The sequence below is a fragment of the Podarcis tiliguerta genome (genome assembly GCF_965153285.1).
Source record: "Podarcis tiliguerta genome assembly, chromosome: 2".
Taxonomy (NCBI): Eukaryota; Metazoa; Chordata; class Lepidosauria; order Squamata; family Lacertidae; genus Podarcis; species Podarcis tiliguerta.
Window position 1 is genome coordinate 57,104,961 of NC_139535.1, and position 27,191 is coordinate 57,132,151.

Sequence of the window (27,191 nt, forward strand, 5' to 3'; positions counted from 1 at the left end):
CCCAAATCTAAAATAAATGTGAGTGAGTACAAAATGGTGAAAACATTGCAGCTTAATGCATTGTGGTGAAATTGGGGGTGCTTTTTTATGATTTGTAGCCCACCTTTGTGAAAAATGTTTACCATCAAACTTCCATCTACTTAGTCTGCGTGAACAGTACCGAGGCACGTAAGCCAGTGGTCTCACTCTGCACAAGACAGCTTCATAAATTCTAATGCTGTGGATCCTTTGGTGTGCCTAACTTGCTGTCTTTTGCTCTTTACAGTCTGCTACCCATCCATTGATAAGGAACAGAATGGCTGCCAAGGAGAAGTTGGAAGCAATGTTAAATGTGGCCTTGCGGGTCCCAAGCATCATGCTTTTGGACGTCTTGTACAGATGGGATGTCAGTTCCTTCTTCCAGCAGATCCAAAGAAGTAGCCTCAACAACAACCCCCTCTTCCAGTACAAGTACTTGGCTCTCAATATGCATTATGTGGGTGAGTATGCATTGGCTGGCCAGAGCATTTATTCCCTGCTAGTGATGCATTCTGCCTGAAGCAAAACCTCTCTCAGTGTATTCAAAGCATCTGATGATAGTCAGTGTCTTAATAGAGAGGTTTGAGTTGCTAAGAGGCGTTTAAAATCATTACTTCCTCTAGCTCTTGAATTACCAGAGGGAAGGCATTCCAGAGGGTGGGTGCTGGCACCAGAAGGCCCGCTTCCATATTGTCAGCAAGTGAAAAATCAGTAGGGTGCCCTCAGAAGGTATTAAATATTGACTCGGTCTGTATTGGGAGGCAGTCTGCTAGGCATCCTGGTCCCAAGTTGTATAGGTCCCAAGTTGTGTCAGCAACACAACCTTGAACTTAGGTCAGTAGCCAGTGCAGATCTTTCCACACCAATATAGTATGTGTCAACCTGGATGTTCCTGGGAGCTGCATTTTGCACCGGCTGCACCTTCTGGACCAGGTGCAAGAGCACAGTCATGGCTGCCTCCCAATTCCCAGGGTTTCCTGGGAAGAAGGACTGATGGTCAAACCACTCTAAAAATTACAGTTCTGTGAGGGAAATAGGAGGTCTCCTAACAACTCTTAGCACCCTTAGCAAACGCCTGTTCCCAGGATTCCTTGGGGAAAGATAGGACATTTAAAGTGGTATAATAGTGTTGTAAACGTACAATACAAATACAATACAAACGTCCACATATGCAATTAATATTCCATAAGTGACTGGGTCACCCCTCGGGGGAAGCCTTCTTTAGTAAAAATGTCTTCAGTAAGCTCCAAAACATTGTGACATTAGGTGCCTCATTTAAGCGGATAATTGATTCCAGAGGGCTGGGGCCATAACACTTAAAGCTTGATTTCTAGTGTAAGCTACATGCACCTCTGGGGCGTGTGATACTCTCATGCCCCATCTGAGGAGTGCAGTTGCCGGGCAAGGTGGTCCCATAGGATAGTTCGTTTGACAAGTGATGGAGCCACGTGTGCATTTTGTAAACTCTGGCACACTTCGTATCTGTGTATCAGAAATACACTAGCCCTACTCAGGCACTTCCCCTGACTGTGTCAGGGTTCTAAATCATGCAGAGGAGCCTGAACGTGGAGAACAGACCTTCCCCCTTCACTGTGTGGAAATGGTGATGGGGACACAGAAGAGGCATAACCCACTGCCCCCCACCCCACCAATGATTGTAATTGTGTGTGAGAGAATGTAAATTATGTTTGCTTTGTTCACCATCTAGCTTGATGGAAGAGCTGAACAACGGATACTTGGTCTGTTGTTGTTGGTTGTTGTTGTTTTTAAAATAATTATGTTTTAACTGACTGAGCTCTTTTTAACGTACAGTGGACCCTCTGGTTATGAATGTAATTCATTTGGGGGGTCCGTGTGCACCCCCAAAAATCCATAACCAGGGGCACCGCTTCTGTGGTCGCGCGCGGCACACAGAGCACTTCTGCGCATGTGCAAGTGGCGAAACCCGGAAGAATACACTTCTGGGTTTGCCGCTTTCACAACCCGAAGATTATGTATCCAGAGCGGCACATAACCTGAGGGTCCACTGTATCTTGTAATCCTACTGTACCATCAAGTCAGATTCATTGCCTTACTTCCCAACACATCAAAGGGGAAAATACTTTCATTTATGCTAGTACCATGCCCTTGTTTTTATTAGTATAAAACAAGCAGAGATTCAGATTCAGATATTTCAGACCATGTTGACTGCACTGCTCACCCCTGGAGGATATTAAGCAGCAAGAAAGGACGTTTCATAAGTTCGAGAAATATTTGACTGAGAGAGGGGTCGTCGCTGCTATTTGATTTTAGTATAAATGATTTCATTGGTTGGATGGTCATTCATATTGATGTTTGTAAACTGTCATAAGTGGTCTAGATTTTTAAATAATAACCTTTGCCACATGATGTCTTTTATGTATGTACTCTCTCCCTCCCCCATATGTTACAAATAAAATTACAGTGGTGCCTCGCAAGACTAAAAGAATCTGTTCCGCGAGTCTCTTCGTCTTGCGGTTTTTTCGTCTTGCGAAGCAAGCCCATTAGCGGATTAGCGCTATTAGCGGTTTAGCGGCTATTAGCGGCTATTAAAGGCTTAAGGAATTAGTGGATTAGCTGCTAAAAGGCTATTAGCGGCTATTAAAGGCTTAAGGGATTAGCGGATTAGCTGCTAAAAGGCTATTAGCGGCTTAGATCAGCTGATAAGCAGCTTAGATCAGCTGTTAAGCGGCTTAGCTATCAGCTGTTAAGCGGCTTAGCAAACAGCTGTTAAGCGGCTTAGGGGCTTGGGAAAAAGGGGGGGAGGGGGGGGAACCCAGGAATCGCAAGACATTTTCGTCTTGCGAAGCAAGCCCATAGCAAATTCGTTTTGCGAAGCACCTCCAAAACGGAAAACCCTTTCGTCTAGCGGGTTTTCCGTCTTGCGAGGCATTCGTCTTGCGGGGCACCACTGTATGTAGATATAATAAGATATCTTGTAGTGCAGATGCTAAGCTGATGCTAGATAGGAAAAATAAGTAAATTCCTTTAATTCACTGATAATCCTACCTTTCTTTAGTAGAGCTCAGGACTGTGTACATAGGGTTACTGAGCAATTGCCCATCCAGGTGCTAACCAGACCCAGACCTGCTTTTAGCTCCAGCAATGGTACTTTCAGATAATGGACCTACCGTATTTTAGATCTATGCAAAGAAATAGAGGCACTTTCCTTTTGAGCTGCTTTACACAGTTTATCCCTCTGGCATTTTCTAAGGCTGATATGTGGGAGGTCTCTGATTCTTCAGCCTAATGCAACCACTGGCTATTCCTAGTAAGAATGCCAAAGTCAGCGTGACACAACCAGATGTAATGGTCAGATAAATTGTTACGCTTTATGGACTTGGGAGAAAGCGCCCCCTCTGACAGCTACAGAGATGTATAAAGAGTTCATAATGTTGCTGCCTTAGCCATATTTGTGAGAATGGGGTTCGTTATAGATTGGTGCTTCTGAGCTGCATATTGGGTTTCTGGGTGAACCAGGTTGGGGCTTTCCAGAGGATTGTTGGCATACACTTCTTCCATTGTGCTTGGCAATCCTTCCTTGTGAAACCTGTCCCAGAAAATAAAGGAAGTCCAGCTATTGCCAGTTGCTCATGCTGCCCTCTTAAGAGTACATGTGAAAAGTGTTGCTTTGTTTGCGCTAGTAGTAGTTTCGTTTTAATCCTATGATTGCAGGTGGGGTGATAATGATCTGCGTACATGTCTACTGCCTGCAGCATACTGATTTTCACCACAGATTACAGCCTGCAACCTGTCTTTTTGACTTGCGGAAGCTGGGCGTACGGCTTGCAGAGCTATGGAGAAAATATACTTAAGAAAAACAGCCCAAACCCCACTCCACACCAAAATGGATAGTTAGTTGACTTCTGACTGTTTATATCTAGGTAATTGTAAGACAGTACAGTTGTAAGCTATTGTAGGAGCAGGCCGAGTTGATTTTGTATAGATAAAGGGTGCTTACAAGTGTTAGGACTTGGGAGCCCTGAGTTCAACTCCCCAATCTCTCGTGAAACTTGGTGGGTGATTTTGAGCTACTTGCTTTTTCTCAGCTTCAACCTCATAGAGTTGTTGTGAGAACAAAATTGGGGGATGGGGGAAGAACCATTTATACCACCATGAGTGGCGTGGGGGGAAGAATCTGAATGGGAAAAGAGAATACAGTGAAGCAACATTTTTTTTTAAATGCAAGGACAAAATGAGGTTTGCATTACAAACCGGGAAGTGGTTTTTAAAAGGTTACTATAAGCAAAGTACTATCAAAATATTTGTTTCCAGTGTTAGCAAAAATAATAATAAATGTTCACAAATACGTTGCCGTCTGAAGCTGTCCGGTGGTATCATATATATATGTTGAATCTCTTTTTGTTGTTGACTGTTCAGAGACAGTGGATCTCTGCACCTGACATCATATGACATCAAGTGACCGGGAGGTGGGCCTTGCAGGCCAAATCCAGAGGCCTGCCAGGGCTAATTAGGGCCATGGGCTAGGTTCCCCACTGTTGCTTTAGGTCCTCAGGCACCCAGGCCATGTAAGGCTTACTAGGTCACAGCCAGCACTTAGAATTGGCCTTAGAAACGAAACAGATGCCGGTGGAAGTGCAAAGTGGTTAACTTCTTGACTTCTGTCAAATACCATCAAGTAATAGGCAGTCAGTTGGATATTATTCCTCTCCTCTCTTAAGAAGATCCAGGTTGCATAGTGTTATTCTAGCTGCCCTGCCCCAAAGTAGATAGTTGGAAATCGGATTTGCCTGTTAACATGAGTGCAGAATTTTGATGCTTAGTGTAAATCTGTCACTGCTTCAGAAATGCGTGGGCTGAGGAAGCCTTGCTTTATAAATAACAGAGCCCCCTACCTATCTTTCTCCCACCATTCATTTGATTTTTGTCGTCTGTCTGCTGTGATATGCTGCCTTTCCCCTGAGAGGCTTTTGCTGTCACATTAATAGCACCCCCAGGCACATTCAGCAGCCATTCACTTCTATGGCACAAAGTCAAGGAGCACACTTGAGGCCATGATCACATCCCGGCACTGAAATGCAGAGGGGGGAAGAGCAGGTTGTAGTTTTGGTTAAGCACTTTTAACAGACCTCTTCATAGTGTGCCTTCATGCTCAGGCCGACATTAGTGCCTGAGTGACAGGTCTAATTTTCAAATGTTCTATTTTAGAAGTCTAGCTATTTTTAAGTGAACCCATAATCTTATGACTTGCCTTGTGTCTCTTTGTGATCACGCACTGGGAGGGAAGTTTTTGTGTGGTGATCAATTGCTATCTTGAGTTCCTTGCAGAAAATTAGTTACTTAATACAGTGAGAAGGCACATGAGGGCTAAAGCTATCCTCTTGCACTCAGTACTTGCTGTGCAGTCTACATCCATTCCCTCTTCCATCCTTAGTGGTTGCTGAAATGCATGCATGGATCATTCAAACACAGGAGAAAGAAAAGAGTGGAGCATGTTAAGTAAGGGTTTTTCCCCACACAGTTAGTTAACAGGGTGGGCCTATCACCTACTTACTTAAGTCCTTTTAAGTGCCTAAGGGGATAGCAGTGTTCCCTGAGCCAGTTTTCACACGTATTAGTCATCTAGTAGTGGCCGCAATTGAGACATAATGGACGCAACATGTGAACTGGACCATTGTGTCGTTCTTGCTTCAGCTGTTGTGGAGGAAATTGAAAGAGATGGCTGTACAGTTGGTTTTCAAACGCCTTGGGAGTCGAACACTTTGGTTCCTGATCGGAAACCGGAAGTGTTTGTTCTGGTTTTCAAACGTTCTTTGGAACCCAAACATCCGGCACGACTTCCGCAGCTTCCGATTGGCTGCAAGTGATTCCTGCAGCCAATTGGAAAGCCACACCTTGGTTCGTTTTGGAATTCCATTTGAAGTCCAAGGTACCGCTGTACTGCATAGCTTACCCAGTATATTCTCTTTGTAGCCAAAGCTGTGCAGTACAGTGGTTAAGACCCGTCTGTTTGAGTAATTAGAGCTGGGATGTGGAACCTCCAGCCAATGGGCTAAATTTGGCCCAGCACAGTCCCAGTTTGACCCATGAGACTGTTTTCCCCAAACCATACAGATGCAGAGATGCAGCTGGATCAGCTGCATGACTGAGTTCTCTGTGGCAAACTCAACCTCGCACCCAATCCTTGCAGAGAAAGCAGGATTGCAGTCCCTGCTTGGCAGCTGATAGAATGTAGCTTCAAGGCTACCGAATTGGCTGTGAAACCAAGTTTCCCACAGGGAACTCCCTGTAGCAGATCCTCCTGGATCGGCTGCATAATCAAGTTCCTCATTTGATCAAGACTAATGATAGTGTTGCCATTAGTCTTTCATGCCTGCATTTGTTCTCCAGAATAGATACTGATTCCTGGCCGTCGCTGCATGGATAAGGGGCTGTATAAGGCCAACAGTGGACATCATTTACTGAAGATAAACACTTTCACTTGAAACTGCAGACCGAGCCTGATAAGAACTATGTTCACCTTGTTGTTGCTTCTATCTTTTAACAAAGTGGCTTTTAACACTGGGAGAAATGCTACTGACAAGGTGCAAGTGATTTTGCACGTTGGTGTGATATGCAAAGTTATGTACCTGTATGGAACAATGAACAAGCTCTTTCATATCCCCCTATATGGAATCCATGCATTTTTCTCAAGGATAGTGTCCTCCTTCATATGTTACTGGTGCAAAGAGATGTGCTGAAGCTCATGTGATTGGTGGTTGCCCTGGATCTATAACTAGTACTTTACTACTTATTATTTCCATGCCTTTGAACCTGCTAGCAATCTTGTGATCTTCAGAGGGTCACAGATTCCTCAGCCCTGCTTAGGGTGTTTCAGCCTGTGATTTGGTCATTTCTGGAATATACTACCTTAAAGTTGGAAACTTGCACAGTGTGTTGCGCTGCAGTGTGTTTGTGTGCCTGCATTTAAAGAGTGTATATCAACCTTCAGCTGATCTAATGGCAATGATTATGTGAGAGAAACAATTTACAGACATTTCAGTGATGAGACACTTTATTTGATCACCAGGGCCTTCATTTGCTAAGCAGCTGGTGGATTAGAAACCTGGAGATGCTAGTGAACATTTACATTAGTGAGGATGGGGACTGGAATAGAGGTGCAAATTCCAGTTTCTTCTCAGAATCCCCGTCTTTCCACAGAGAGTACCAGTCCATTCTCTCTCTGAATGTTTAGCCACTGGGATGTAAAATTCTCAGTTGTTTACAGGATGTCCCACATACTGCATCGATCATTTTAGGATGCCAACGTTGTTGATTATGAAAATGCACATTGGCCAGAGTTGAGGCTTTTGCAGCGAAAAAATGGAAATCTGCAAGGTGCTTTTTTTTTTTTTAGTGGTTACCGCAATCATAAAATCAGAGTGAATGCTGAGATATTGGTAAGCTCATAAGCAGCAGTATTGTAGCTGCAGTGACCTTGACTCTTCTATTTTTGCCTATCAGTTCCAGCATTTTAAGGTTTGTGCTGTTGGGGCTACCTTTTCTAGAGAGCTCTTGCTCGTGGCATTGTCTTACTTGCAGCCGGTGATGTGGGATGGAAAACATTATGTGGAACATTTTCCAAAATGGGAAAACTTCCTGTCGCTTTTTTCCCCCACCAGAAATTTTTCCATTTCATTAGTTCCTTGGTAGCAATGTGAATGAATACCAACTGCAAATACTTTTTCAAAAAAGCTTTCCTTACTAAAAGAGAGAGAGAGAGAGACTGAGAGAGTAAAATAAGCATTCTGAACGGGTTCAATCTCTAGGATTTTGGAAAATATTTGCTGCAAAATGAATATTCTCCAAGGCATTTTTTTCTAAAAGTTTCCCTGATTAAAATTTTTCAGGGAAGTACAGCACTGCTTGCGGCTTAACATGTGAACTGCTCTGAAAGCCTTTCTCACACAGCAGCTGCATGTGACCTCCACACATTCAGTGTTGGGTGGGGAATCAGGATCATGCCCAATGTGATAGGGAGCCATGTAAAACACAGGTCTTCAGAAAACCAAAACATTGAGAAACTGGTACTTCATTGGTGATTCCTTTTCTTTTTTTAAAAGGAAAATCTTAGTCTATATCTAAAAGATTGAAATGTCTTTCCCTATTTCAGCCTTGATTTCTGACTTATTATTCCTGAACATTTTGACTGACAGCAAAGTTATGTCGATCACCTCCTTTTATTACGACAAATGAAGAATGTCATTTGCTTAGTGAGTGAATAGGCCACTTCTGCTGCTGTTACTCAGAATAAGCAAGTGTTCAGAGCCCCAATTGATAGAATAAGCAAACGTTCAGAGCCTGAATTGAAGTATTGATTCCTTGGTTGCTTTCCATGATAAAGTATTCTTAAGGGTGCACCATCAGCTGTCTCCTCAATGAGTTTACTGTTGTTTGAGAGTAGTAATGAGGGACTGTATGATTAATAGCAAAGGAACATTCTTACCTCCCTAACCATTAGAATCATAGCATTGCAAAGTACTTGGGAGGTAATCTAAACCAGCCGTGTTTTCCATTAGGGTTCTGCAATGCAGCTTACAGCATCATTGACAGAAGAGTCCAGCCTTTGCTTAAATACACTTAAATAAGTCCATCACCTCCCAAGGCAGCTTATTGTTAGGAGGTTTCTGCTCACATTTGTATCTGAAATCTGCTTCACCACAATTTCAACCCATTGGTTCTTTTACGCCCTCTAGAGCAGAGAGGAAACCTGTTTCATCTACATGGCAGCACTCCAGATATTTGAAGGGAGTGTCTCCCCTTCTCCTCCTCCTCCAGGTTCAACATAAGCATCCCCTTCAGCTGTTCCTCACAGGGCTTGGTTTCCAGACCCTCTCCACTACCACAATCCTAATTGCTCTCCTCTAGACATGCTCCAGTTTGTTAACGTTCTTAAATGTGTTGCCCAGAACTGTGTACATTATTCCAGATGCACCCCGACAAACAGAGAATAGAGTGGAACTGTTTCGATCTGCCTCTGTTAATTCAGCCCGAGACTGCATTATGTTCTTTTTTATAAGCTGTTTCTCAGTGCTGGCTTTTGTTCAGCTTGCAATTATTTTGCTTGGTTTTGTTGGGCCAAACTGCATGGGAGAGATTCTGTGATTGGATTTCACGAAGTTGAAGGGCTTTTGTCAATTCTTTCTCTCTCCCTTGCACCGTGCCTCCTGAAAATCTGTTCTGGACAGCCTCCCAAACCTCCAGAACAGAATGAGGGTGCTTGTTCTGGGGGATGCAGGAGGTGGGGGATTTTGCAAAAATAGCCTCCCCCTCCTATTCTGCTAATAGGTACCTTCACTGGAGCAACAGGACCAGAAAAACCAGTGAGATTCTGCCCTATGTGACAGCTATATTACCTAGGTGGGCTTCATAGCTGACGTTTTGTGGATCAGTTGACCTCTCTAAGATTAAATGTCTTTTTCTTGATTTGCTATGGCTCTAGCCATAACACCTGCTTTTTTGTTTTTTAAAAATGCAGAAAGTGGCACCTTTAAATTCACTTTTAAAAGAAATGAATAATATCATTCTTTAAAAGTCCATGGACTTAACTGGGAAATTATTTCCATTTCTTCTCCAGGTTACATCTTAAGTGTTGTGCTCCTAACCTTACCCAGACAACACCTGGTTCAACTCTACCTGTATTTTCTAACTGCACTGTTGCTGTATGCTGGTCATCAGATATCCAGGTAAGAGTTGTCTCACCACCCTTGTAAGCTTTGCTTTTCATATAACTTTATGAGTTTTCTGCCAGTAACTTCCACTTGCAAAATACATTATTTATTCCATTTATGCATTTATAGGTGGTAGTATCCAGTGGTGACTGTCCACTGACAGAAAGTGAGGGAAATCAGTTTTTGGCAATCCCCCTTCCCCACCTCCAGAACTCAACCCTCCCCAGATCTTCTCTAGAAGTCCCTCCCCAATCCTCTAGAGCAGATTTAGAGGGGGAATTTCTGAAATCTGCCTCCCACTCTATTCTGCTGACTATACTTGTAGTTTATATTATGGCTTTTCTCCAAGGATCTTGATGCATATGGTTCCCACTCCCATTTGTTTATTCACAAAAGAGGGGTGGGTTTATATTAGCACCAGGGACGTGCCCTAACTCAGCTACTGAGCTTTGTAGGAGAATGGAGATTTGAACTCAGATTCCACAATCCTAGTCAAACACTAGTTTTCCCAAAGAATTTATGAGAAACCTTTCTGTTGACTTTAGTTGTAGCCTGGAATGAGTCTTGAGACTTGAAACACAATCCTGTACTGAATTGGGTTGTAATGGATCCCTTATCATGCCTAGATATGTAAGGGGTGTGGGTATGCGCACACGTGCGTTTAGATATAAAGTGGCTGAGAACATGTAAAATGCAAAACTAAAAATAACAGTATCACACCTTTAAAAGACAGTCGTGAAAAACAACCCAATTTTAACAGCATCAAAACCAAAACCCTGTCTTTGAGGTCTGGAGTGCAGTGTCAGAGGAAATGTTTAAAGTATTTAAATAAACCATCTCCCATACAATTCTTGTTTCTAACCATCTTTGAAGGACCAGATATGGACATAACAGCTGAAGGATACAGTGGTACCTTGGGTTACATACGCTTCAGGTTACAGAGTCGCTAACCCAGAAATAGTACCTTAGGTTAAGAACTTTGCTTCAGGATGAGAACAGAAATCGTATGGCGGCAGCACGGTGGCAGTGGGAGGCCCCATTAGCTAAAGTGGTCCTTCAGGTTAAGAACAGTTTCAGGACCTCCGGAGCGAATTAAGTACTTAACCCGAGGTACCACTGTATAAAACTAAATGTGGCACAATTTATGGAACTCTGTTATCTCTGAAAGCAACCACCCTTCAAATACAGCTATTAAGTGGTCTTTTTACGCAGTATGGAATTGCTTCAATTCTGCAGGCTTTTAACTCCCTCCCCCCTCCCCATGTATTCACATCTTCACATTCAGACTTTGGGTTAGTAGGCATATTCAGCTCAGGCAACAACTCTTCCTTTTGTCTGAAATCTGCAAGCCCTACCTACATGTATAAAGAAAAGGAAAATAACATGTGCACTTTTGAGTGTCAAGTATAACATTGCTATGAAAGATTTTTTTAAATACTGTGCTTTTACTTTTGGTCACATTTACGTTCTCAAACAAAAGTTTTATTTAAAAATGCAGAAAAACCATTCCCTTCATGTTAACACAGCTGTGAGAACCTCTGGCCTGCAGAACTAATGAGGCCCAACAATGGTTCTGATATGGCCTGGAGGCTGTTTTCCTAAAGCTGCACCCACCCAGCGCCTGACAAAAGTGGGCTTTCAGGGTGTGGGGAAGCTCAGCGTTCAGCCTACTGGCCAGATCCTGTTTCCCATCCCTGTGCTAGCATATTTATGTGTGTCAAGCAGATACGCAGGGCCATCCTTAGCCAGCTATTGAACCTCTGCCATCTGAGCTGCATTCTGGGCCAACAACGTGATTCAGCTTTTCAGCCTACGGTGGACAAAATATGGGAAGGGGGAGCTAGGAAGGTAGCCAAGAACATAAAGAATCATTGCTGTGACAGTTATTGTAGATATTTATTACTTTTCCGGTTAGCTTTGCAGCAAGGAATTTATTGACTTTGAGGGTGTGAAATAAAAAGTTAGACATTGGATAGCCGAGGGTGAAGTATCAAGAAGAGTAAGACTCCATGGTGTCTGCAAGTTTCCTTCAGGGAGAAAAATTCTCTTTAGCACAGACATTGATTTTTTTAATTTATTTTTTAGCAGAGGAGCCATCTTGAAGATTTTATGTGGGAAATGCAAGGAATGTGGAATTGAAGCCAGTTCCTTGTGGTGTTCTGTGGTGTGGAAACTGGTGTATTAAAATGATGTCCAGAAAGTAGTATGTTGGCTTCCAAAACCAACAGAATTTCTCTTCCAGCAGATGGTTTGGAATTGGAGAGAGAAAAGCAAATGGACATTGTAGAGACATGTAAACAAAGAAGATAATTTTCTTGTTCAGAAATGAAAGGAGGTGGTAGAGAGTATACATGAGCCTGAATCTTGTTCAAATTATAATAATCCAGTAGTCAGTCAGTTTCCCATCTCCCCATGAAGCAAGCTTTCCCCCCGTACATTACTAACTTTCTCAAAGCTTTCCATGATCTGTATAGGCTCACTTTGGCATCTTGTCTTTCATTACTACTACTACATCAACATGTATGCTGCCCTTTCCTCCTTTATTATAGGATAAATTGATTTGGCAGTGACTCTGTGTATACAGAGCCAGCTATACTGGCTTTAAATCATACACATTGGCTAGGGATGGGGAATTTGTGAGCCTCAAAATGTTGGCTGGCAACTCCTGTAATCCCTGACCATTGGTTGTGCTTCCTGGGGCTGATGGGAGTCGTAGTCCAGCAACATTTGAAGGGCACCACATTGGCCAACCCAACTGTAAACATCTACAAAGATGCTCCAGAGCAGCCTTTCTCAACCTGTGGGTCCCCAGATGTTGTTGAACTACAACTCCCATCACCCCTAGCTAGCAAGGCCAGAGGCCAACAACATCTGGAGACCCACAGGTTGAGAACCGCTGCTCCAGAGGGTTGTGGGATCCTCCAGAAAAGTGTGGGAGATGGTGTGGACTACAGGTTGTCTGTAGGAACCTCCATTGAATCAGATTTCCTTCCATGAACAGAAGGTCATATCTAGATCCTACCCAATGTATGTATGTGGAATAGTAAAGTTTAGCAATTGCATTTTGTTTTGCTTTGAACTGTATGACTTACCGTATTTTTCGCCCTATAGGACACACCGGCCCATAGGATGCACCTAGATATCGGGGGGGGGGGTGGGAATAAAGGGAAAAAAATTATCCCCCCCCCCAGGCATGGGGCTGGGGCGGGGGAAGTCCGAGCTCCCCCCCCCCCAGCCCCCAGAACAGGCAGCTCTCCGCAAGCTGTTGGAGGCCAGCGCGAAGTCGCCAAACTTCCCCCTCCCCCAGAACAGGTCCCAGAGCGATCCCGAAGCTGCATGCAGCTTTGGCATTGCTCTGGGAGCTTGTAGGGCTGGGCGCAGGGGAAGCCCGCCGCCAGCCTCCAAACCACGTCGGGAGCTTGTGGGGCTGCCGGTGGGGCTCTCCTGAAGCCTGGAGAGCGAGAGGGGTCGGTGCGCACCAACCCCTCTCACTCTCCAGGCTTCAGCGAAAGCCTGCATTCGCCCCATAGGACGCACACACATTTCCCCTTCATTTTTGGAGGGGGAAAAGTGCGTCCTATAGGGCGAAAAATACGGTACTTCACATTGTTTTCACCTTTTTTATGCTCAGGGATAATTTCCCCATTCTGTTCTGGTTACCTTGATACAAGCCTCAGGCACAGAAGTTTCCTTCGTTGTCATGCAGTGTCCAGAGAATGCACAGCATCCACATAATCGCAGACTAGCAGCTTGAATGGTCAGGCTGTGGTGTGTGAGAGAGCAAGGGAAATTTTGGGACGTCATTCATTGAATAGAGAGGGAAGGTCTTCGTTTGCTTCCCAGAGGTTGTAGGTTGAGGATGAGGGCAAAGTGGCCTGCCAAGGCCTCCATCACCCCATGGTTTTAGGGAAGCTAATAGGGGCCTGGCAGTGCCTCTTCCTATTATGTGTACATCCTTACATGCATAAAAGGGCAGGATTGTGGTAAGATACTCATTTGTTAATCTCTGGACATGGCCTCATGTGCTACTGTAGCTTCTTTTCATATACAGTGGTACCTCGGGTTACATATGCTTCAGGTTACATACGCTTCAGGTTACAGACTCAGCTAACCCAGAAATAGTGCTTCAGGTTAAGAACTTTGCTTCAGGATGAGAACAGAAATCGGGCTCCTGCGGCGCAGCAGCAACAGGAGGCCCCATTAGCTAAAGTGGTGCTTCAGGTTAAGAACAGTTTCAGGTTAAGTACGGACCTCCGGAACGAATTAAGTACTAAACCCGAGGTACCACTGTACAGTGCATCCCCCTATGAGGTTATTCAGCAACCTGTTTGCCGCAGCAGAATAAAACAAATACTAATGAAGCAAGCGCTACAGATTTATCTCTGTATTTATTCCTGTGCTCCTTAATAGCAGTTTAATAAACAGGGCTATTGCTTAGCTAATTATTATGGCATTTTAGTTGCTACTATATTGAAAACATCCTTAGAGGATTCCTTTGAAAGCTTGGCTCATAATTACAATGTAGCTTCAGGGCAAAGTATTTCTTTTCTTAATACATAGCATCTTATATAGTGCTTTTAAGAGTTTTTAAAGCCCTTTGCATATATTACTGGTACAGTGGCTGTTGAGATACAGTAGAATATAATCAAGTGATAGGAGGAATAGGAATCCAGGTTTATCCTGACTCATGAAATGACGTCATGAGTTTTCTCTGAGCAAACTCTTGTTCTGGAGTAATAGAAGTTGCATTGGACACCCACAATTTGGCGAAATAGTACGGTAGAGGCTACCAAACTTTCTTCTCCATGCAGCTATTTCAAGATCTCAGGCTTCAGCAGTCCCACTGACTGCGCAAGATTCTGATGCCTTGGCTGTCAGGTTCACACTTTCATTCCAGTTCCTTTCCCCACACTTTCAAAGAGATGGGTAAATGCCGAAAAATGCAATGAGTGCTATTGAAATTTTACAGATAAGTGGCACATACAAATCCAAGATGACAGTAATAATATGAAAGCTAGAAAGGAGTTGTGTAGATACTTGCCCTTAACAGAGAAGACGGGTAACAAAAGTGTCTGTTGAATTATCTGATGTGGCTAAAGAAACCGCAGTTGCCTATAATTAATTCATCCTTGCTAGCTTGCAAATACATCTCTTGTATGCCCAAGAATGCATGCATGTAGGTTTAGAAATGCTTCTTAAAATGTGTCTTTTGTTTTTAAACGAGATTAGTTCAGTGTATGTGCAAGGATCCATCTTGAGAATCATTCCTTAGAGAGCCTTTACTTACTTACTTACTTACTTACTTACTTACCGTACTTACTTACTTACTGTTAGCCATCTGTGGAGTAACAATACAAAGGATGGGATATAGTGGTACCTCCGGTTGCAGACAGGATCCATTCCGGAGCTCTGGTCGGATCCCGAGGTTCCCACAACTGGAGGGACCGCTTTCTGCGCATGTGCGCACGGCGAAACCCGGAAAAATACTTCCAGGTTTGCCGCATTCGCATCCTGAAGGATACACAACTGGAGGTGTGTGTATCCAGAGGTACCACTGTACACACATTTTAAAATTAAGGTGGTGGTGTTTTTTTAATTTGATTTTTAAAAAACATGGTGGGCACTTTTTCCGGAGTGACAGATTGCATAGTACTGGCTGGACAAGAAAAAGGGAGAATGTGTGCAGCAAAGATGGAGGGAGAAGGTTGTAATGTACTAGCGGTATCGGTCCTTTAGATCCTTTTCTTATTCTCATGCATTTTAATTGCTGGTTGTAGACTAAAGAGAGCCACTTCACCTACTTGTAGCATAACCTGCACCTACTTGTAGCACTTCAAACACCTCTTCCGCGTACCTGTGTCAGACTTGCTACTCCACAGCAGATTTTTAAAATGTTTATAACAAGAGAATTACTCATTTTGTTAGTTTCATAACCTGGAAGGCAAATAGTTTGTAATGAGTTAAAGAGAAGAATTTGTTATCCAGCTAACATTGCAGCTTGAGTGGCCTTTTTCTCCCTGTTTATGATTAGCGCTGCCTTAAGTCCAAGAGTATCTTAAGGCACAAGGCTATGAAGGATAAATGAATCAGAGAGAAGCCCACATAAAAATTCCTAAATTAATATGCCTCTCCTAACTAGAGACAGAGTTTCTTTTACTTAGTACTCACAGTTATTCCCTCAGTTTCCATTACCAGTTATTTTGCTTTCTTTTTGCATACTTGCCTTGTAAATTTCACATTCGGCTCTAAAAATTGGGCCCAAGCTACAAATTTTATGTGATCACGTCAATCTTGTTTTCATGACTGCTGTTCTCCCAAGGAAAAGAACTTTTGGGAATTTTTGATCCAGGGGTTACCAACCTTTTTGAGCCCATAGATCCAACTCCAAACTGGAGAAACGGTTGTGTGCACTACACACAGGGCAACCAGGCACATACTGCAACCCATTTTATTTTATTGACTACAGTGGAATACTTCTTTCATGGCTAATTGCAGCAGGGGAGGAGATCCTGTGGACGTCAGGGAGGCCTCTGCAAGCACATCTGTGCCCCCTGGGAGCCACACTCCTTGGAGACCAGTTTGTGTGTTCTCTCTCTCTCTCTCTCTCTCTCTCTCTCTCTCTCTCACACACACACACACACACACACATACACACACACAATCACTGCTTTAATACTTTCCCTATCGTCTCTTTTGCCCTTTCAAAATAACTTCCTAAACCTGATTTCTACCTACGGGAGGGGGGAATGCCAGGACCCCAGTATTTTTGCTCATTTGTGAAAAAGCAGCTTGAGGGGTGGTGACTGGCTTGGCAAGGGTTAACCAGCATCAGATGCAATATACTAATAGGCTTGATCTATGTTTCTTCATGGTTCTGGTATGCCTTTCAGTCTCATTCATCCTTGCAACCCATATTTTTCGCCCTATAGGACGCACTTTTTCTCCTTCAAAAATGAAGGGGAAATGTGTCTGCGTCCTATGGGGCAAATACAGGCTTTCGCTGAAGCCTGGAAAGCGAGAGGGGTCGGTGTGCACCGACCCCTCTTGCTCCCCAGGCTTCACGAAGCCCTGCACAACCCTCGGGAGCCCGGCACTCCGAAGCCTGGGGTGCGCTAAAGAGCGCTCCTGGGCTTCGCGCAGCTCTCCGCAAGCCTGGGGAGACCAGCGCGGCTCCCTAGGCTTGCGGATAGCAGGCTGTTCTGGGGGCTAGGGTCGGGGGAAGCTTGGGCTTTCCCCACGCCAGCCCCGTGCCTGGGGGGGAAATAATTTTTTTTCTTTATTTCCTCCCCCCCCCCAAAAAAAAAACTAGGTGCATCCTATGGAGCGGTGCGTCCTATGGGGCCAAAAATACGGTATTCTGTGGATTGTTGTTTCAGTTGTAGAAGCCCATTGGTAAGTCCAAGGCGTAGACATCAATTTTATACAAAAATCTGCACTCTTAAATATTATTACCCAAAAGTAAGCCCCACATACCATTATTCTCAGTAAACATTTTGTAGCATCAAGTAGCAGCTGTGCAGAGTGTTTATGTCCTCAGGAAAACCTGTGACCTTGGATATTTTTAAAACTTCTTTGAGAGAGGGAAAACTGAGGCTGAGTAGCCCATGACCATCTAATAGTCAGTGAGCTCAGCTGGGACTTGGGTTTTGCAAGTTGAGCATGTGACCTTTCACTTACTATATATATTTTAGAATAGACTTCTCTCTCTCTCACTATCAATCATTTTGAGAGAATTATTACTTGTTGAAAGTTAACTCAGAAAATAGCATTGCCAATGAGAGCAAGTAATAAATACAACCTGGCTGCCTCTTCAATTAATAAATGTATGGCTTAAGTTGTATACAGGCTTAAGTTTGGCTGTATAAGCCTTTTTGTGGCTTGTTTGTAGCCCCAATTTTTTCATTACTTAGTATTTAGATTGGATTACAGAAGTGTTTGTAAACCATTGAAAACTTTTCTGCTTGAAGAGATGCAACAGTGGTTTTAATTATTTTTTGTTCCTGTCGCCAAAACAGGAAAAGAACATGATGCATATATGGAACTTCTTCTTCTTCTTTTTAAAAAAAATGAAATTGGTACATTTTTATGAGGCTTATTTGTTCTGCTTATCTGGTTGCAAAGTCACATTTTTGTAACCCACTTCCCAGTAGGATGTAGTCAGGTTAAAGAAAGCTGGTGAAATTTCTAGGAACGGTAAGACACGATACATGCTTTAGTTTAAAATGAGAAGAGTTGTAGGTTTACTGAGGGCTATTTCACACAGGACATTTTCATGGCTTGCACCTAGGACAACCAGTATACAAAATCTTCTTCTTTGAATTCTGAGTGAGTTTTGCTCCCCACGCCCTCTGTGATATTGGGAAACAGCACTTGTTTCCCAATGGTGCGCAATAGTGGCAAAGTAGCCAGTTGCGCAATTTGTCGCATGTGACATTGGCCCTTTTCAGATGTAAAAAAGAAGGTCTATAGCTCAGTGGTAGAGCGTCTGCAGAAGGTACCAGGTTCAGTCTGTAGCAGGTAGGACACTGAAGGGCCCCAGTCTTGAAACCTTGGAGAGTTGCTGTTAGTCAGCTACTGAGATTGATGGGCCCAGTGGTCTGACTTGGATAGGAATACCAGAAGATGCCTTATACCACCTCAGACTGATACACTATGATAAAGGAGTATAACAGACTTGGGTACTTCAGGAGCATCCATACAAATCTTTGCTAGATTTTGTCGAAACAAATGGACAACAAGTGTCTGTGATTTCCTGGAATGTACATGGCAAAAAAATATGAAATGGAGGGGGGTTTTTTTGCATGAACAGTTAATGGCACCCATTCTTACACCTGACTTAATAATGCTTCATTGTGTTCCTCAGGGATTATGTGAGGAGTGAGCTGGAGTCTGGCTATGAAGGGCCAATGTACTTAGAACCTCTTTCCATGAATCGTTTTATGACAGCCTTAATAGGTGAGTACACTCCAATTCAACATCTCCTGAGGGGCACCATGTTCTTTCTTGTACCATGAAAGCACATTTCACATAATCAAAATCACCCTCTTCAGCCATATTTATCTGCCTGTGTGTTGCCATTTATAGCAAACAAAATTAATAGTGATTGTGTAGCTTCACAGACCATAGCTGTAATTTTGGCTCCTTTTCTTCAGTTACTGGGTACTGCTTGTTCTGTGTCTTCTTTGGAATGGTCTGCTCGTTCAGTCCTGTTTTCTATTTGTGCCAACCTGTGATCTGGATTATGTGGATTAAGCAGTAAGGGGCCTGTAATATTTGGAGGTTTCAGCTTTAGGGCAGGGAATTGCAACTACACGTTTCTGTGAATTCTGCTTGCTTGTTTTCAAATATTACAAGTCCTTGGTAAGAAACTGTGGGGCTGTTTTGAGACAGTGTTATCCCCTATATAATGACACTAACGCAAAACACCACACTACACTATACAAAAACACTGCACTATATCAATAATTCTATTTAATTTTTTTTGTCTTTCCAGAGGACAGTCCTCTGCTTGGAGGCCTATCAGAGGATTGTCCTCTATTTGAAGGCATGTTTTGACTGGTTTATAGAGCAAGAACCATAAGGAAGAGCAGCAGAGGCCTTGAAATCTTTCCTCTCTTTTTAGATGACTTTTTTGTGATGTAGATGAGGACACCCTAACTAAACAATCAACATTAAAATAAACTGATAGCTGAAATTTTAAGGGAAGAAGGAAATAAATAAATGCTGATCCATTGGTTGTTTTTTTTAATTTTAGTTACAGACCAGGCTGTTCAAAAATAAGTTAGCATTGTACTCAAGACTGCTTTTGGGTGTTTTGTGTCCATGGTGGCCTTGTGGCTTTGACCAGTTTTTTTTATTATTGGGACCTTCTTTCATAAGCAAAACATGTTCCAGCCCTACAAAGGGATATTCATCTTCTGCTTTATGGTGATGTTACAGCTGGTCTGACAGGAAATCAGCTTGTCTTTTGGCAGTAACTTTTTTAAACAGCTCATTTACCGAAACTACCAGTAATGCAGCCTTCAGCAAGAAATCCCACCTTTTTCAGTCTCTTTGCTCTGGTGAATGTGTTGTGGTTTTTGAGAAAACAGAGATGGGAGGCCTGAAAGCTTTCTTTAGAGGTGTTTGTTCTAACGCAGGAATAAAAAAGCTGCTGTTTCTGGCTAGGCTGGCTGCTTTCCCTTCTGAGCTAATTTCGCAACACCCACTTATTTCTATGATCATTAAAATAAAATAAAAAGTCCCACCACTACCACCAGGGACTACTTGTAATCTAGAAAAGGATTGTCTCTTTCCTTACAAATATGCTTTCATTCAGTTTCCATTTTACAGTTAGCATGTTCTTTTCATGAGCACTCTGGAAAAGAAGCTCCTGATCCAAACTGTTTTCTTGGCATTTATTTTCAAGTCTCAAACTATTTAGTTTTAAACTTCCAACAGTTCTGCTGGCTCAGGTTTTTTTTATTTCCCAGTTTCCATTTCACCAGTAGCCAAACTGAGCCTCTCACTGAGGATGGGAGGAGGGCAGTTATAAAATACAATTGACTGTATTCAGCTAACTTTTAGTCAGAGTAGACCCATTCAGGTTAATTCATTACTTCGATGCCACCTCTTGTGGGTAAGCTGAGAATCCTCTTGGGAATCCCTAGCCTTTCTCCCAAAATTGTTGCTCCTGGTAGGAAAAGTCCTGGTAGTTAAGCTTGTAGGACAGAAATCGTCCTCAATGGGTATCCAGGAAAGACTGGTATCCTAAATTTCTGACGTTAAGTGACATTTCTGAGGACTGCCCAGGTGTGCAGAGAAGTGAAAGTTTGGAAATACAAAAAATAAAGGGAGACAAGCCCCCTCTGCCAAACATACTGACAAGGACTGAACATAGCCTTTCTAGTTAGACTGGAGGATTTGCACCATAAAGCATGTATCATCCCTTAACCCTAATTTCCTCCCCCAGCTATATGCTGTTTGGGGCTCTGATCTCCTTTAGAAACTAAGAGTGGTGGCGGAATAAATTAGAAGTGAAGAAAAAAACTGCTTCCTCCAGTCTTAATTAAGCCCACCTCCAGGACTCAATTTAAGCTGTAAAAGAGTTTTCTCATCCTGAAGTATCTCAGAGCGGCAAGTGGTAACGGGTAAACAATGCCACCAGCAGCCTAGTCTGTGCACTGTACCACTCAGGGATCCTGCTAACCGAAAGCTCAACCTCCACAGTCACCACTATATAGGGCAAGTGTTGCCAACCACATTCGGGCCTGTTAAGCACATATGCAAACAAGGGCACCACACACACCACAACCTATTCTATTGGTTGCATTGCAACATAATCCTTCTTTCCACCCTAATTTCAGTCGTAAATGCCTCTGTGGGTGCATGTGTGGCTGCAGGTGCCACAGTGGCAACCCCTGTTATAGGTCATTTGCATTATAGTGGTTGGTTGCTAAAGGTCAGGGCCTGGTGAGCAGGAAGTTGCTCTAGTTTAACCTTCTTATGCTGTTGTGCAATGCAGGAACTTCCTTCCCTTATCTGTCTGTGCATATATACACACATGCTCCCCCCACTCATGGCTCTCAGCTTGTTTTTTCCTTAAATAGCAACATGCATAGGCATCTTGAACCCGCCTTGAGAGAATAGGAAGATTAGGTGGGGAGAGATATGGTCAGGAATCTGAGTTATGGCCACCATTCTGCATTAATGGCATGCTTAAGCGCACAAAGCAGAACACCCTTCGCTATCAAATCAGTCTCTGCTCCCCTGGTTGTTCCCACAAAACTTCCACATGATAAGAACACTTTCAGTTAACCTAAAACTTGAGGTGTCAGCTTATTTCCTTTGCCTCTTGTGAGAGACATTCAGATCAGAATATATGCCGCCCTTTGATCTGATTGTGCCTGCATTTTTCGTGCAATGATAAACAGACTGCAGTGGAAATTAGCCCTCAGCTATGATTAAGTCTCCAAGCATCATACTTCAGTGCAAGGGCTTAACAAGCAAAATGAATGGCTTCTGTTTCATAGCTGACGAACTAATTGCTCAAAAATCCCATTTTCCAGCATTCACACTAATGGGCACAAAAGTACTCTGCTGTTGGTGTGGTTGTTTTCGCTCTCTCCCTCTTTCCAGCCACATTGACTAAGCTAGCCCTGTCTCAAGAACGCTGGGCTAATTTTAAAACTTCCTCATCTTGTGTGTCTTAGCATATGGGAAGGTTGCGAAGTTGCTTAAAATATTGATGTGTGTAATTAATTTTGACTGCAGGCTCGTGCTGTGTGTTCCACATTTCCCTGTGGAACAAGAAATTACCAGTTGCACCAATGATTATGTAAAAGGAGATGGGCTTAACAAAATAAAATAAAAAAGTTAAATTGACAAACAGGATTGTCTAACTCTCTGCTGTGTCTCAAGGTGGTTAGGTGAGACTGGAGGTATCTGAGAGGGCGAAGACAGCTGGCATGCAGGCTTGTTCATACCATCAACCAATTAGGGGGCACCACAACAATTCTGTAGAATTTAAAGATTGCCTTTGCTTTCCAATGCGTCTTCACTTTTTGTACCTATAATTGGAAAACTGCAAAGAGAAAATTATACAAAGTTAAGCAACAGGAGGAGAATTTGAGAAGGCGCTAAATTTTTGGGCATTTTATATGCTGCTTTAATTAGACTATTACTCAGATCACCTGCTCTAAGATTATTCACTCTCAAGCTCCGTTTTGTCATCTGTGTTGTGTGAATCATGTTCTGTATTCTCTTATAAATGAATGTGGAGCAACTTCAAGTAACCAAATATGTGTACGGTACTTCAGAAGTTCTGATCTATTCACTTAGCTGCAGCCATAAGCAAGACTTTGCTTTAATATTCAGCCAGTCCTCATTAATGTCTGGAAATCAGCAAATGTCTTATTTTTGTGGATGAAATTGGAGGACGTAGCTTTGGTTCTAACAGATACGTTATATGAATGACACTTTCTGACTCCCAGAAGGGAGGATCGCCCAGTCAGTGTGTACAAGAGGTACAAGTATAGGAAGTTGGGTGTTGTTGTGTCACTGATGACACTAGCTTCAACACAAAAGGATTTGCTGCCTTTAAAAGGCTTATTGTGTAACAGCTACAATGTGTTGCCGTGTTTGTGTGTGTATGTTTTGGGCCACAATAGAAAACGACGATTACTAAGTTAGAAACAGTGGAAAGTTCAAGCCATCTTAATAAGCACCTCCACAGATGGGACTTTTACTTTCACTTCTGTAAAACAACTTGTATATTACAGCTGCATTTTAGAATATGAACTGTTTTACACACACACACACACACACACACAGAGTATCCAAATGGTATGCATCAGATTTGGATGAATTCAGAACTAAGGTGAGGTGCCTCGGAAGTGAAATGGGGTCTATATGATGTGATAGGAGACAAAGCCAGAACCCCTAAGGGGTTTTGTGGCACCTGGGTGATCCAGCTGTCAAAAAAAGACAAAAAAAATACTACAGTCAAGCTTTTGCTAAAAGCATATTTGAAAGCTTACCATCTAAGGTGTAAAGCTACTTCTGACTGAGTGTGTGTGTGTGTGGGGGGGGTGTTTTCTGATGTGCAGAATATGGGTTTGAACTGAATTTTGTGGTTTGTGCATACCTCTGATAGTTTGAAAGCTAACCTCCTAGGCTCTGTTGGATGATTGGGAAGCAGTCTTCCTAAGATGAAGTGGCTTCTGGCTGCCACTTTTCAAAGCACAATCCTAGGCAAGGCCTATGTGTTATTAATTCTCCTTGAGCTCCATATGGTTGACTCCTGGGTATGTGGGCACAGGATTGCAGCCCGAGTCTATGTGTTATGTGCAGCAGTCACTCTTAACTGTGGGCATGAGGGCATCCTTCCATTTATGAAAGTTGAAAGCCTCATTATCTTATCAAGAGTTCCTAAGTATTCCCTCACGAGTCATGAGTAAGCTGCGTCTTGGGCATATTAATATATTTTGAGCAGCATTTCAGTGTTAAGTACCCTTACTCTGAGCTAAGTTATTGGGTGTGGAGAAACTTGCTTCATACGTTACATTTTTTGTTTTATTCCTGCAGCGAAAGCCATTAAAATTGCACCCCTCCCTCTCATTATTAACTGCACATACCTTGTAATGACATACACAGCAGGGAAGCTATTTAGCTTTTTCAAAGAGTACAAGTTTTAGACTGTGGTTCTAGGCACCCTGACCTCTGAGTAAGCTCCATTGACCTTGGTGCAACTTGGTTCTGAGTAACCATGCTTACGTTTGCACTGTTAAGCACACACAGCCAGTCTGTAAATATAAATATATGCAGTCATACCTCAGGTTGAATGAGCGTGTTTGAGTTGCGCTCTGCAGCAACCCGGAAGTAACAGAGCACGTTACTTCCGGCTTTCGCCGCTTGCGTATGCCCATACGCTCAAAATGATGTCATGCGCAGAAGTGCCAAAATGTGACCCACGCAGACACGGGTTACATTTGCTTCTAGATGCGAATGGGGCTCCGGAACAGATCCCGTTCGTATCTAGAGGTACCGCTGTGTATCATTGAAATATAATATGTAAGGCAGCCCTTCCAACCTCAGCCCTGAAGCCAAATGTGGCCCTCCAGGACACTCCAGCTGACCCCTGGGAACGTGCCCAGGCTACACACCCTTCTTAAGCCACACTTCCCATTGGTCGTGCTCCACACTTTTCTTGAGTGCTCTGGTGCATGTTTTTGAAGTGTGATAGCGCTGCTTGCTTGCTTGCTTGCTTGCAGTGGTGTGTGTGTAGAAACCTCTGACCGAATATAACCAAGAGTACAAAGGTAAGGATCACATCTGTTGGTCCACCCATACTTGTCTCTGCCCCCACCCACCACTGCCATGTGGTCCCTGGGAGCTCACCCATGAGGGACTGTGGGCCTTGGACTGGCAAAGTTTGCTACCCTTGCTTTAAGCATACTGCCTAGGGCTATATTTTTTATGTTTATATTTTTGCCACAGTCCTCCCATATTTTCACAAAACATGCAGCAACCACAATTTTGCCTTCTGTTAAAAAGCAGCTTGACTAGCTGAGCTATGTTTCGTATGCAGCTTTTACATATTTAGATTTGGCAGTTACGCATAGTCCCAGTGCCGGATTTACATATAAGCTAAACAAGCTATAGCTTTGGGTCCCACTCTCTTGGGGGCCCCAAAAAAAATTTAAAGGAAAAAAAGAACTGGATGTACATTTACAAAATATAAGATAAAAAACAAAATAAAACCTACATACAGCAACAGTGTTTTGTGTTGTGTAGTTTGTGTAGTTGCTCCAATGATATAAGTATTGGGCCCCGCCTGCTAGCCTGCTCCCTATAATATCACTGGTTTGCTCATTTCTATATATAGGGTGCCTACAGGTTACATGGCAACTTGTGCAAATGGCTTTAGATCATAGCTGTCAACCTTCACTTTTTTGGCGGGAAATTCCCTTATTCTAGCGCCGCTTTCCGCTGCTATCCCGGATTGTTAGATATCCCATAGACTGTCCCCAGGACAGGTGAGGCTGCTGATCCCTTATTTTCAAATCTGAAAGTTGACAGCTATGCGTTAGATACCTATTAGGTCCATAAATGACCACATAGCATATATTCAACACAAAAAACAGCGACAATTTGCTGTTGACAAAGGACAGCTGGACATATAAAGGGCCCCATTACCTTCAGTAGCTTAGGGCCTCATCAAATCTAAATCCGGCCCTGCAGAGTCCCCAGTGTGATCTTCCCCCTTTGCTGTCGATTTAGTCCATCATTGTTGCGTGAGGACAATGTATTTAATCAAAATAAGATGCGTCAGGCTGCGTTCTAGGCTGTGGCGCTGCTTAATGAGGTTACTGGGGGAGGTGGGAGCCACTAATAAGATACAGATTTTGTTGAAATGGAAAGGATGTCGCTATTCAGTCTTCTCTGTCACTTTCAGGTCAGCTTGTGGTCTGCACCCTTTGCTCCTGTGTCATGAAAACCAAACAAATCTGGCTCTTCTCTGCTCACATGCTCCCTCTGCTGGCACGGCTTTGCCTGGTCCCTCTGGAAACTATTGTGATCATCAACAAATTTGCCATGATTTTCACCGGCTTGGAAGTTCTCTATTTTTTGGCATCAAATCTTCTGGTACCATACAATCTGGCCAAGTCTGCATATAGGGAACTTGTCCAGGTAAGACGTATGCATGTTTAAATAAAGCAACTGGTTTTATCATTAGGTCTTGCATACTTTTGTCATATGGTAGGTGCATATACATATGCAGACAAACAAACACACCTATATCCAGCATTTAGGTATTGGATGCAAGCCTGGGTTGCTTGTAGAATGTAATTGTGAGCCAATCCTAAAAACGGCTGTTTTTGAGTAATGCAAAGTGCAGTGCAGGTACCGATAACATAGAGGTCTCTTTTAGCCCTGTACATTGGAGGGTTTCATTGTTGAATGAGAGAAATGCTATCTATTTCAGTTTTGCCTTATCCCATGAATTAATAGAGGTCTCATTGCCCACAGCTCCCTTTCGCCCTTGCCACCTACACTGCTTTCTGCTATGCGAAACATTTTGACAGGAGTTCCAATATGAACCATTCTTGCTGTTTGTAAGCATTGCCTCCGCTTGTGTGTGTGTGTTCATGAGGAATGAATCCTCTCGACCCAAAAATACTATGTATCCGTGAAGTTAATGAAACACTGAAATAGCTAATTACACTGCTGCAATCTCAAATGCAGCTGTAGAATTGAAGATGCATATAAATAACCATCAGCTTGTTAATTAACACGACGGTACGTTCTCTCTTTAACAGAGAACTTGCTATCTGATCTGTGTGTACATTCATCTGCGGTGATGGAAAGGAGGGGAAATGGGCAGGGGAAATTAGGGCTCTCCCAGGTGACAGTCTTACTGTTTGCAAGCTGCTTTGGGATTCGTTTGAAGGAAAAGCAGCATGGAAATATAATAAATCAAATCAATTTAGTCTTGCTTTGTGATCTACAGTCAGTGCCAAATTGCTGAAGGATAATTAATATTGATTAATGAAACATTAAATGCAAGAACCACTGGCACTGGAGGGTGGGGTGATGGCATCACTTAATTTTACATTTAAAATTGCATTTGCTGTTATGATGTGGCAGACATGTTAGTGGAAGGAACTTCAGTACTTCTGCCTGTGGCACCCATGATGTAATTGGCTCACAACATCTGCTGGAAACTGGGGGCAAGCTGAATGAAAGAGAACCCTCACTTTTATCCTCACAACAGTCCTGTCAAAAAGTTTAGATGGATATACCTGATTTGAAAGTTTATTCAAGGTGGATCACTGAAAAAGACATAATAAAAATATAAACCAAATGCAACTTTTTTTTTAAAGTACTTGTATGTAAATAGTTTAGATTGCCTTAGTTCTTATTCATTTGAAGGCATTAAAAGTAAGCTGGCTTTCTAATGCAACCTCTGCAGGAAATCTTAATGCCTGGTAAGTACAGTGCCAC

The 27,191-nt window shown here is 42.9% G+C and overlaps 1 protein-coding gene across 3 annotated transcripts in view; it reads left to right on the forward strand.

The window, feature by feature from the left end:
• RNF145 (ring finger protein 145) overlaps positions 1-27,191 on the forward strand; it is a 58,450-nt gene that overhangs the window by 17,738 nt on the left and 13,521 nt on the right. For all 3 annotated transcript variants that reach the window (XM_083422896.1, XM_083422895.1, XM_083422894.1), the window contains exons 2-5: positions 266-479; positions 9,614-9,722; positions 18,571-18,662; positions 25,642-25,877. In XM_083422896.1, coding sequence (XP_083279022.1) covers positions 296-479; positions 9,614-9,722; positions 18,571-18,662; positions 25,642-25,877 — 621 coding nt within the window. In that variant the 5' untranslated portion in view covers positions 266-295. The remainder of the gene's footprint in view (positions 1-265; positions 480-9,613; positions 9,723-18,570; positions 18,663-25,641; positions 25,878-27,191) is intronic.